The following is an 11639-nucleotide window of genomic DNA, read 5'->3' as shown; positions in this document are numbered from 1 at the left end:
TGTATGGATGATGAATGGATGATGGATGGATGGACAGGAGGAAGGAAGGAAAGAGAAGATGGATAGGTGGATTGATGGATGATGGATGGATGGACAGAAGGAGGGAAGGAAGATGGATGGATGGACAGAAGGAAGGAAAGAAGGAAGATGGATAGGTGGATGGATGGATGGATGGATGGAAGGGTGGATAGATGAATAAATATGAAGACCAGGTTCCTAACCCCCATTTCCTATGCCTATTACTAAATTTAGCTTATTAATTCAATAATATCTGTGGATCTCAATTTCCAAATGCAATAAGAATATAATAGTATATTTAAGATAACATAAAAAGGACTGGTTAATACTCTGTAGGATTGGCCTCGGCTCCTTACACTCTAAAGGTTTCAATCTTCATCCTCAGTCCTGCTTAACAAACCAAACATTTGAAGCTACTTTGAATTTCTTATTCCTTAGTTTTCCCAGAAGGTGGCAGTATGGTGTAAGGACTAAGTACTCTGTATCTAGGTCCAAATAGGATTTAACCGTCGTCGTCGTCAATAAAATTAGATTGCTGAGGGATCTTGTTTGTGCCTTGGCATAATATTATTTCTAAATCTTGTTTCAGGTAAAATCATAAAGAGTTAGGAACCTTGAATTATTTTTTCCTACTTTCTTTTGGTGACAACCAAATAAGGGAGGGATTCTACTAGGTCAGGCTCCCTAGGCTTGTGATTTACTGGGGACTGCGCTCAGGAGAGAGAATAAGGAAAGCAGGCTACGGCAGAGTAGCAACATTTGAGACAATGGGTATACACAGAGAAAGGTTTGGGTGCTGTGGGTGGTTGCTTCTGGCACTCTGCCCGGGTCCCATCCATCACTGTGCCTGTCAGGTTCTGTCCCCCACGCCACCCCAAGGGGCAGCCCACAGCCAGTGACTGATGGACCCAGGGGATAAAAGGCCTTGCCTCCCGATGGATCAAAGCCATGGTGCACGCTCCAGAGCTCCCCCAGGGAATGAAACCGAGGCTAAGACTCCTACTGAGACCACCTCATTTAGCTCCTTCCCCTGCCTATCATGCTTCCTTAATATCCTTCTCCCGAGAGAGTTCTCCTCCAACAACTCATGGGCACCCCAGCCCCTACTGTCCCCCAACACATCATGTCGATCCCAATTCCTACCTCGGGTTCTTACAGGCAACTGGCCCGAGGTAGCCACACTATGAGGAATTTTCTATCAGTTAGTATGGGCTAGCTTTGGGATAATTGTGAAGGTTTTGGGGGGAGGAAATGCTTCTTGGTCTTGAGGAAGTGCACCTAGCATTAGAGAGGAATGAATTCCAAGTAGAGGGAACAGCATGTGCAAAGAAAAAAGACTTTATGAGAATGGGGATTTTTGTTTTGTTCACTGTTTTATCCCCTGTGTCTAGAATAGAGCGGTGCAATCTGGGGTTAGGGTGGAGGTCAAGCCTGGACTCTGAGATCTGTAGACACCTGGACTTCCCCATTGTTGAGAGCCAAGCTACCAGCCCCACCACCACCAAGAGACCTCTCAAGGGCTAGTCAGGATAGTCAGGAACTTGAAGTGACCAAGGGCAGCCACTTCTGAGAGCAACTGATAACTGCCCTCCAGCCAGATCTCTGTGTCATTAAATCAGTATTGATTGAGCACCTATTATGCCCCAGACCCATGTGTGAGGTGCAGGAAATACAGCGATGAATAAACCAAACAAAATTACTTGCCCTATAGAGCTGGCATTCTAGTAGGGCAGAGAGATAGTAAACAGAATAAAGGAAATAAATTGTTTTGTATAGTAAGAGGTGGTGATGGGGTGCCCGGGTGGCTCAGTCAGTTAAGCAGCCAACTTCAGTTCAGGTCATGATCTCACAGTTCATGAGTTCGAGCCCTGCATCAGGCTCTGTGGTGACCCCTCAGAGTCTGGAGCCTGCTTCTGTGTCTCTTCTGTCTGCCCCTCCCCTTCTCATGCTCTGTCTCTATGTCTCTCACTCTCAAAATAAATAAATAATTTTAAAAAAAGAAGGTGGTGAGCGCACTGGATAGAAACAAGTGGGGAAAGTGGATGGAGGGTGTGTGAGAGAGAGAGAGACAGAGACAGAAGAAGGGAAGAAGAGACAGAGAAAGATTTAGACAGGGAGATCAGGGGAGACCTCACTAAAGAGGGGACACGTAAGCAATGACTTGAAGCGAGCCAGCGAGCCAAGTGGTCGCATGCAGGAATCTGGGCGAAAGCATTTAGGTAGAACAGCATTAGGCAGAAAGCGTTTAGAAAACAAGAAGTACAAAAGCCCAGAGGCGGGAGTGTGCCTGGCATGTCCAAGGAAAGGCAAGGAGCCAGGGTGGCTGAGGCAGAGAAAGCAGAGTGCAGGGTGGGGGAGATTGGGAGGAGACGAGGGCGAGGAGATGACTGAGACAGATCGTGCAGGGACTTATGGGCCATGGTGAGGACCCTGGCTTTTATTCTAAGTGAACTGGGACTCCCGAAGGCTCTCAGGAGAGGAGGAGCAGGATCTGACTTAGATTTAATAGGATCACATTACTCTTGACCTCAGTAGAGCTTTATTAAACATCACAGCTAGGCTGAGATGGACCAGGAGGAAGCAAAGAGAACCTTTCCAACCCGAATCGAGTGTCAGGGGTAGGAATCAGCATAAGAAAATGAACAAACTGTCACGAAGTCAACAGTAGCAAAGACAGCAGTCTGATAGATAGCAGGGAGGAGAGCCCTCTCTTTTGTGCGTGAACCAGATTGACTGTATGTATAATGAATGTTGAAATCACAGTACCTCAAAATCAACTTATCCAAAACTTAACCCTGTCTCTCCCCCCAAAAACCTGCTTTTCCTCCAAGTTCCCTTCCTCTGTAGTTCTTAACAGAAAAGATTGTGTTAATTTTGTTCACTGCTGTATCCCTAGAAAGTAGCACAGATCCTGTCACTTAGTGATATTTGTCTCGATAAATATTTGCCGGAGGAGGGAAGGACTTAAGGTTTTCTCCCAAATCCTGCAATTGGTTTGGATTGCTCCAGATAACCAAATAAGTTATCACCCTGGACTGGATTTTTGAGACTCCAGCCAGATCTGTGGAGTGCCATCTGCTAAGGAGGTAAAAATACCAACATTTGTGAAAATGACTGCTTCCGTAACTTGAGATACCAACAGAGATACCCTAAATTCTGGCTTACCCAACTCAAAACCACAGCGTTATTTAAGCTTGATTTTGACGCCAAAGTCACTTCCCACTCCTCAGATAATGCTCTGTAACTAAAAGGCATTCCTCTCCTAGGGTCAGTTGATTCTGTCACCCCAAGGGCAATCAACAATAGCTATGAAAACCTACCACCAAAGGAGCATATGAAAATGAGTGCAGAAAACGTACAGAAAATAAACAAAAAAGCAGAACCATGGGTCTGGTGGTGAAAGATAAAAACAAGTTCCCTTTTATAGAAATTTCCTTAGTCAGCTAACCTAAGGTATGTGTATCAAGTCTCCTAATACTTCCTTGCAGTCAGAGAGGTGGTCAGCTTAAAAGCACAGTGAGGAGCTTCAAGAGCTGGCTGGCAAAGGTTACCTACATGCAGGAATGCAAGGGCCATCACTCCTTCCAGGTATGTGTGACCTTGGGATTGACTGTGACCTTGGGATTGAACGGAGCTAGTCGGTTCAACAATCAGCTGTCTTTTCCTTCTCTTTCTTCTGCTCTGCTTTAAACATTCTCTTCTGGGGCGCCTGGGTGGCTCGGTTGGTTGAGCGTCCAACTTCGGCTCAGGTCATGATCTCACAGCTCATGAATTCAAGCCCCGCGTCGGGCTCTGTGCTGACAGCTCGGAGCCCAGAGCCTGCTTCAGATTCTGTGTCTCCCTCTCTCTCTGCCCCAACCCGCTCGCATTCTGTCTCTGTCTCTCTCAAAAATAAATAAACATTAAAAAAAAAATTCTCTTCTTCCCCTTGGCTTATGGTTTCTTTCCTCACCACCCTGTTCAGACTGCATTGTCAAATATCCCTAAAATGTTCCTGATGGTCCAATCCAAGGACTTGTTCATATTCATCTTCACAGGTTTTCTGTTTGACACCCTCTCCTCCTTGATAATTGTGTGACCTGGCACTGATCCGACTTTTTCTCTACCTCTCTTGCCCTTCTCTCCGCCCCCCCTCCATTTTCTTTGTCCTGTGCCAAGAATATGAATAACAAGCAACATTTTCGAGCACTCACTATGCACCTTGTATGTATTAACCCATTCAGTCCTCACAATGGGCCGATGAGGTGGGTACCGGTATTTTCCTCATCTTAGGGATGAGAATAACGAGCACACAGAGATTGTGTTACCTGCCCAAGGTCACACAGCTTGTAAATGGCAGTCAGGACTCCAACCCAAGCCGCCTGGCTCCAGTTCTTTGCCATTATGCTCCTCCCACAGGATTCTGCTCAAGGACTCGTCTTTCTGCTCCCGCTCCCGGAATCTCTTGATCCTGTGGCTTCAGTCGCCACCTCTGTGTAGACGGTTTCCCAACTCTGAAGTCCCGTCCAGCCTTCCGGCTCCAGATCAAATAGCAATACCAATAGCCATCATATCAATCATACCAATAGCCATAATATCAACCAAAGCTTACATTTACTCTAGCCTCACATAAAGCTAAAATGGTTTTACCTGCATTATTGTACCAAATTCTTCATGTGAATGATACAAAATACCATCACAGAGAGGTTATGGGACTTGGTTCAAGTCTCACAGCTGTTTAGTTGCAGAGGCAGGTGGTAGATCATAAAGTCTATCAAAACAATATAAGCTCTCAGGGCACCTTGGTGGCTCAGTCAGTTGAGCATCCGACTTTGGCTCAGGTCATGGCCTCGCAGTTCGTGGGTTCGAACCCTGGGTTGAACTCTGTGCTGACAGCTCAGAGCCTGGAGCCTGCTTCGGATTCTGTGTCTCCCTCCCTGTCTGCCCCTCCCCTGCTCATGCTCTGTGTCTCTCTGTCTCTCAATAATAAATAAATGTTAAAAAGATTTAGAAAAAAAAGAAAAGAAAAGAAAATGTGGTGGTGCCCCGGCTGCCTGAGCCTCAGGAACTAGGAAACGCTTTTCAACCTATATGTTTTACTACTTGGCTCTGTGAGTTACATTCATCATTTGGGCAGGTGTAGTGTTAGGCCACTTCTGCAAAGTAATTATTATACCAAAGTCGGGGGAAGGGAAATTTAAATGTATTAGGAAATATGCCAGGACCCTGCCGCTAAGCAGTCCACAGCCCAGCTGAGAATATATTCATTGGACAAACAAAACTATTCAAAATGGTCCATGAATGCGGTTGTGTAAGTAACTGATCACAACTAGCACCCTCTTTAATGCAGGCAGCACGGATGGACGAACGACAGCCCCCCAAAGATGTCAACGTCCTAATCCCCTGCAGCCTGTGAATATGTTACCTCATGAGCGTAGGGGAGGAAAAACTTCACCTCTACCCTCTTAGGGTCTCTGGCCAAGAATAAGAATTAAGCTGACGTAAGACATTAACAGGAGAGAAGCAGACAAGTTTCATTACCCTGCAACATGTACACGGGAGACTTCGCAAGAGAACAAAGATCCAGGAAAGTGACACCAGAGCACAAAGCTTTTGTGCCTTTTCGACAAAGAAATGACGACTTTGTCAAGGGACAAGACGGAGGGGTTGGGGCTAGGGATGGTGAATGGTGCGAAAGTGACTAGGAGGTCCGTTGGAGGGATAACTGGGGGAAGCCAAGGGCCGTTCCAATGAGTGTGTTTATACAGATCCATTTCAGCGTGCATTCCCAGTCTGGTGGTAAGGACATCCCTCGCTTCCTGGCACAGGGAGGGCACCTCTCTCGCGGGGGAAATGTTACGGCCTGATTCTAAGCAGGAAAAGGTAGGTCAGAAAGCCCTTCCTGCAAGTGCTGTTTCTCAAGTGCCTTCCACTCTATAAAATAAGCAACATGCCACAGCGGCATGTTTTGAGGTGTCATGTCCCAAGCAACGTCACATGCTCAAAGGGACTTTACAGATACGGATTATGCTAAGGATCTTGAGATGGGGAGATTATCCTGGATTATACAAGCGAGCCTCTTCTAACCATGGGCGTCCTTTTAAGAGGGTGGCAGGAGACCAGAAGGGAAGGAAGATACTCGACTGCTCGTTTTGAGGGTAGACTGTCAGCCGCGGAATGTGGGTCACCTCTGACAGCCGGAAGTGGAAGGGCATGGATTCTCCCCTAGAACTTCCAAAAGGAAGCAGCCCCACTGATAACCTTAATATTAGCCCAGTGAGGCTAACTTTGGACGTCTGGCCTACGGAACCATATGAGAATGCATTTCTGTTTTTAAGCCACTAAATTTGTGGTAATTTCACAACCACCAGAAACTCATAAAGGGAAACCCAAAAAGAGGTAGCATTGCCCTCCCTCCCATTCGTAAAGGGTTGCCGCTAGCCCATAGGGCTTTGTCTCCCAAATCCTGCAGTCGGTCTAGATTGCCCCCCAAATGACCGAGTAACATATCACCCCTTCTACTGGACTGTCATATCTGGGGAGCAGCATCTACTGGAAGAAAAGGTACCCTTTCCTCCAGTCGTTGTCACTGTAAGCCTGTCGCTGTCAATGGCACCTCCATGCATGCAGCACGTGTGGGATTTCTGAAAGAGAGGTCATGTGGGTTGATAGGTTGTCAGCAGGAGCCCAGAGCCTGAGTTGAATCTCTGCTCTGCCCCTGCCTAGCTCTGGGAAGTGGAGTTACTTAGCCTCTCTGTGCCTCTCTCTCTTTTTTTTTTTTTTAGTATTTATTCATTTTTGAGAGACAGAGAGAGACAGAGCATGAACAGGGGAGGGTCAGAGAGAGAGAGGGAGACACAGAATCGGAAGCAGGCTCCAGGCTCCGAGCCGTCGGCACAGAGCCCGATGCGGGGCTCGAACCCACGAACCACGAGATCGTGACCTGAGCCGAAGTCAGATGCTTAGCCAACCGAGCCACGCAGGCGCCCCTCTGTGTCTCTGTTTCTTCATCTGCACAACTGGGATCATGCTACCAGCACTCACTTCCCGAAGTCATTGCAAAGCTAGATTAAGGGCATGTGCCTAGGGTGCTTAGAACAATGCCTGGCATGTAATGAGAACCCAATTCCCCTTAGATGTTGTAGAGGCTGGCCTTAGAATTTTGTCCCACCCCCACCAAAGAAATCCTCCCTCCAAGACATGGTATCTCTCTCCAAGGGGGTTTCACGGGCGTGTTTACAGGCAGGATGGAGGGAGTGGTTGCATCCCAGGGCATGCTGCCTTTTACTCCAAAAATTCCCTGTAAGTGTTGCTTCACAGCCACCAGCTGATACATGTTCTGGACCTCCCCAGGGAAGCCACACACCCCCATCTTCTCCAGACTGTCGGCCTCAGACTCTCTCAATCCCCTGATCTCAGTCCTCTATGTACAGGAATTGAAGTTCACCCCAGCTCTACCTAACTGGCCCACCCTGACCTACACCCGTCGCCCAACTTGGTTAACAGAGACCCTTTCGTTGCCAGGACCCACTTTCTTTTTTAATTTTAGCTTTATTGAGGTATAATCGATAGACCAAAAAGTTGCACACATTTAGTATATACATCTTGATAAGTTTGTACGTATGTATACACCTTACACCCATAATACCATCACCACAATGAAGATACCAAACATTTCACCTACAAAAATTTCCCTGTTTGTGTGTGTGTGTGTGTGTGTGTGTTTGGTAAGAACACATAAAATGAGATCCATTCTTTTAATGCATCTTGGACTGCACAACACTCTATTGGTCACTACAGGTACTAGGTTTTACAGCAGGTCTCCAGAACTAACCTTATATAACAAAAACTTTATATCCATTGAAAAGCAATTTCCCATTTCCTTCTCCCCCTAGCCCCTCCTAACCACCAATCTGTTCTCTGCTACCATGAGTGTGACTCCTTTAGATATTTCACGTTAAGTGAAATCATACAGTATTTGCCCTTCTGTGTTTGACTTATTTCACTCAGAATAATGCCCTGTAGTTTATCCATGTTGCCACAAGTGACAGGACTTTCTTATTTTTTAAGGCCAACTAATATTCCATTATATATATATCACATTTTCTGTATCCATTCATCTGCAGAAGCCACTTTCTCAAGGGGTAACCAAAGTTGCAAATAAAGTGACTAGTCACCAGAGCTAAACTTCAACAAGTGGGCACTATAGGAGCCATTGGTTGGTTGTTCATATTGAAAGATTCCCACACCATTTGTGCCCACACCAATCATTGCCCAGGACCAGCTCCCACGACACTCCTGCCTGCCCAAATCCTGCCCTGGGACCCAACCCACCTCCGCATAATTGGGCATCTACATTAACGTCTGCTGGGGTAGAGAAGGGGGTCCAGAGTCCATTCTGATTGGCCGATTCCTGCACCATACCAGCTGTTAGTAGTATCCTTGCAAATGGAAAATAATTCTAGATATTGGTATGTAATAAGAATGAAAAGAAGGTGAGGGGAGAACTAGCTATCAGAGTGGTGTCGGATTTCTCAGGAAAGGGAAAGAGAAGCTACCCATCTATCCACTGTCTTCAGGTCTTTACCCGAGCAGGAACACGCTGATGACACCACCAGACGCTGGGAAGTTTTGGGGAATAGGAAGGAGCACTTGATCAGCCACAGTAGAGGCAGCCCACATTTCCCAAGAAGGCAAAAACAATACTTCCCTTCTAAGAAGTGTTTCTAGAACCTTGCCCATCTTCCCTCAAGAGGAAGACTGATTCTTATCCACGTAAATCTGAGTGGATTGGCGACTTGCTTGTAACCAGGAGAATGTGATAGGAGTGGAGTTTCATGGCTTCCAGGGCTGGATCTTAACAGGACACATAGCCCGTTGGCGGGGAAACTCCTTCTTAGAGTTCTGAACTGCCATGGAAGCTGCCTGCCCAAGGTTGCCATGTTGGGAGGAAGGCCAAACTCCCCAAGTCTAAGGCTACATAAAGGGGTGACAATGCACAGTCCGTTCCCAGCTGCTCCAGCCCCAGCCACTGCCTAACTGCAACCGTGTAAGAAACCCCAAGCCAGAATCACCCAGCTGAGCCCTTCCCAAAGCACAGAAATCATGAGAGATGATAAATGGACCTTGCTGTTTTAAGCCACTACATTTTGTGATGGTTTTTACGTAGCAGTGGATAGCTGGTACACAGCCCTTGGGGAATTTCCTGGAATCTTTCCACAGCCATGTCACATGTCTCCCTTCTGCTTCCCTGTTCCAGGACTCTGTTTCCTGCTGAGTTTGTCAGAAGTCATGGCTCGGATGACCAAAGGTAAGTGCTCAACGCCTGACTTCTCCACAGTCCGAGAACCAGGAAAGGTGGAGACCAAGGGTACATCTGGGACCACTCACATCCTCCAATGGGCTAGAGCAAAGAGGCTTGTTCTCGGAGTAGAACTTGGGGATGCTTGCTCCGACGCGGGGCTCGAACCCATGGACCGTGAGATCATGACCTGAGCCGAAGTCAGACCCTTTAACCGACAGAGCCACCCAGCGCCCCAGGTTTTATTTATTTATGTAATCTCTACACCCAATGTGGAGCTGGAACTCACGACCCCAGGATTAAGATTAAGATTAGGATTAAGCTCGAACTCATGACCCCACACGCTCTTCCAACGGAGTCGGCCAGGCACCCCTTAATGTATCTTTTTACTTTAGTGTCCTTTGTTCATTTGTTTTCAGTCACCACAATGTGCCCAGTGTCGAAATAGAACAGAGGCTAAAACACACAAAGGAAGTGAAGTGAGCACTCCAGAGGGGAGAGACAGAGCAGGACGGTAATCATTTTATTCTGATAATAAGCGAGGCACCAAAACAAAAACAAAAAAAATAAACAAGATGACTTAAGGCTAACTTTAATCGCCTAGAGATCTCACTAGATTCTGATTCAGCAGGTGTAAGGGTGGGGCCTGAGCTTCTGCATTTCTAACCAACTGCTGGGGGATGCATTCTGAGTAGCCAGACTGCATTGTGGCCCCCATCAGGTTCCCAGTCCCCTCTCCCTGTGAACACCGCATAGGGAGTGTTCGAGATACTTCCTCGGCTCCAATCATTCCCAAGAGGGCCCACCTTAAGAACATTAGCGTATCTCTATCTATTTGGAGTCATACATAGACTTGCAAAGATAATATGAACCCGTATCCGAATATACCTCCTGTGGGTCCCTACACTTTCAAGTTTTTATAATCCTAGCTGATACGTCTTGTGTGCCAGGCACTGCCCAACACACTTTACATGTATTAATTCATTTACTCTTCACAAGAATCCATTTTACAGATGAGGGTACAAGGCACAGAGAGATGCAAAGACACACGGCTGATAAGTTGTGGAGCCAGGATCGACCCCAGGGTCTTAACCAATCCATTCCCCCCTTTTAAAGATTCTGCAATGGGGGTGCCTGGGTGGCTCAGTGGGTTAAGCGTGCAACTCCTGATTTCGGCTCACATCATGATCTCACCGTTGGTGAGACCGAGCCCTGCAGAGGGCTCTGCACTGACAGTGCGGAACCTGCTTGGGATTCTCTCCCTCTCTCTCTCTCTCTCTCTCTCTCTCTCTCCCCCCCTCCCTCCCTCTCTCTCAAAATAAGTAAATAAAAACTTAAATAACTAAATAAGTAAAAATAAAAATCCTGTGCCGATCTTGAGAATAGCACCATTATATTGCAATGAAATTTTTGTGTGAAAATTAACGCCAGCTCCAGACCTCTGTCATGCAAACGAATCCTCACTTTGTTCTGTAACTTGGGTTTCGTAGCTCTCGTTTTGTAATGTACTTAAGATCTCAAAGGAGGAAAAGGGTGTAGCCTTCCTCATCCTGGAGAGGCCCCAGTCAGAGAGGCAAAGCCAAATGGTAACAGACATCTCTCAACCCCGGTGACATCTGACCTGCCCCCTCTTTTCCCTGCAGCAGCTACCTGTCCACAGTGCCCCCAACACGCTTTCTGTGTCCACGGCACTTACTGTACCTGCGACTCTGGATACGCTTCCGACTCTGGGAAGAAATTCTTCACATTCCCCCTTGAGACATGCAATGGTAAAGGGGTAATTTTCAAACCACCCGGTGGCGGGAGTGGAAGGGAGGTAGCATGGGGACTGCTGTGGGTGGAGACTGCCACGCGGAAAAATCTATTGGCTCAAGACTCATCAAGAAAGAAATGCTTCCGGGGCACCTCGATGGCTCAGTCAGTTAAGTGTCTGACTTGGGCTCAGGTCATGATTTCATGGTTCCTGAGTTTGAGCCCCGCATTGGGCTCTCTGCTGTCAGCACAGAACCTGCTTGGGATCCTCTGTCTCCCTCTCTCTCTGCCCATCCCCCCACAGGCGTGGGTGTTTTCTTCTCTCTCTCTCTCTCTCTCTCTCTCTCTCAAAAATTAAATAAACTTAAAAGTAACGTCTTTAAGAAGGGGGGAAAGGAGGGAGAAAGGAAAGGAGGAAGGAGAAAGAAAAGAAAAGAAAGAAAAAGAAAGAAAGAAAGAAAGAAAGAGGAAGGGAGGAAGGGAGGGATGAAAGAGAGAAAAAGGAAAGAAAGAAAGAAAGAAAAGAAAGAAAGGGAAAGAAGAGAAAGAAAGGGAAAGAAAGAAAGAGGGGAGGAAGGGAGGGAGGAAA

The 11639-nt window shown here is 46.9% G+C and overlaps 1 protein-coding gene across 1 annotated transcript in view; it reads left to right on the top strand.

Moving 5' to 3' along the window:
- Positions 1 to 3457: 3457 nt before the first annotated feature.
- ADGRE3 (adhesion G protein-coupled receptor E3) overlaps positions 3458 to 11639 on the top strand; it is a 48197-nt gene continuing 40015 nt past the window's right edge. The window contains exons 1-3 of the mRNA XM_049640039.1: positions 3458 to 3606; positions 9257 to 9307; positions 10945 to 11067. Coding sequence (XP_049495996.1) covers positions 3582 to 3606; positions 9257 to 9307; positions 10945 to 11067 — 199 coding nt within the window. The 5' untranslated portion in view covers positions 3458 to 3581. The remainder of the gene's footprint in view (positions 3607 to 9256; positions 9308 to 10944; positions 11068 to 11639) is intronic.

This window comes from Panthera uncia, chromosome A2 (genome assembly GCF_023721935.1).
Source record: "Panthera uncia isolate 11264 chromosome A2, Puncia_PCG_1.0, whole genome shotgun sequence".
Taxonomy (NCBI): domain Eukaryota; kingdom Metazoa; phylum Chordata; class Mammalia; order Carnivora; family Felidae; genus Panthera; species Panthera uncia.
Note: the sequence above shows the minus strand (reverse complement) of the source record. Positions and strands in the feature narration are given on the sequence as shown.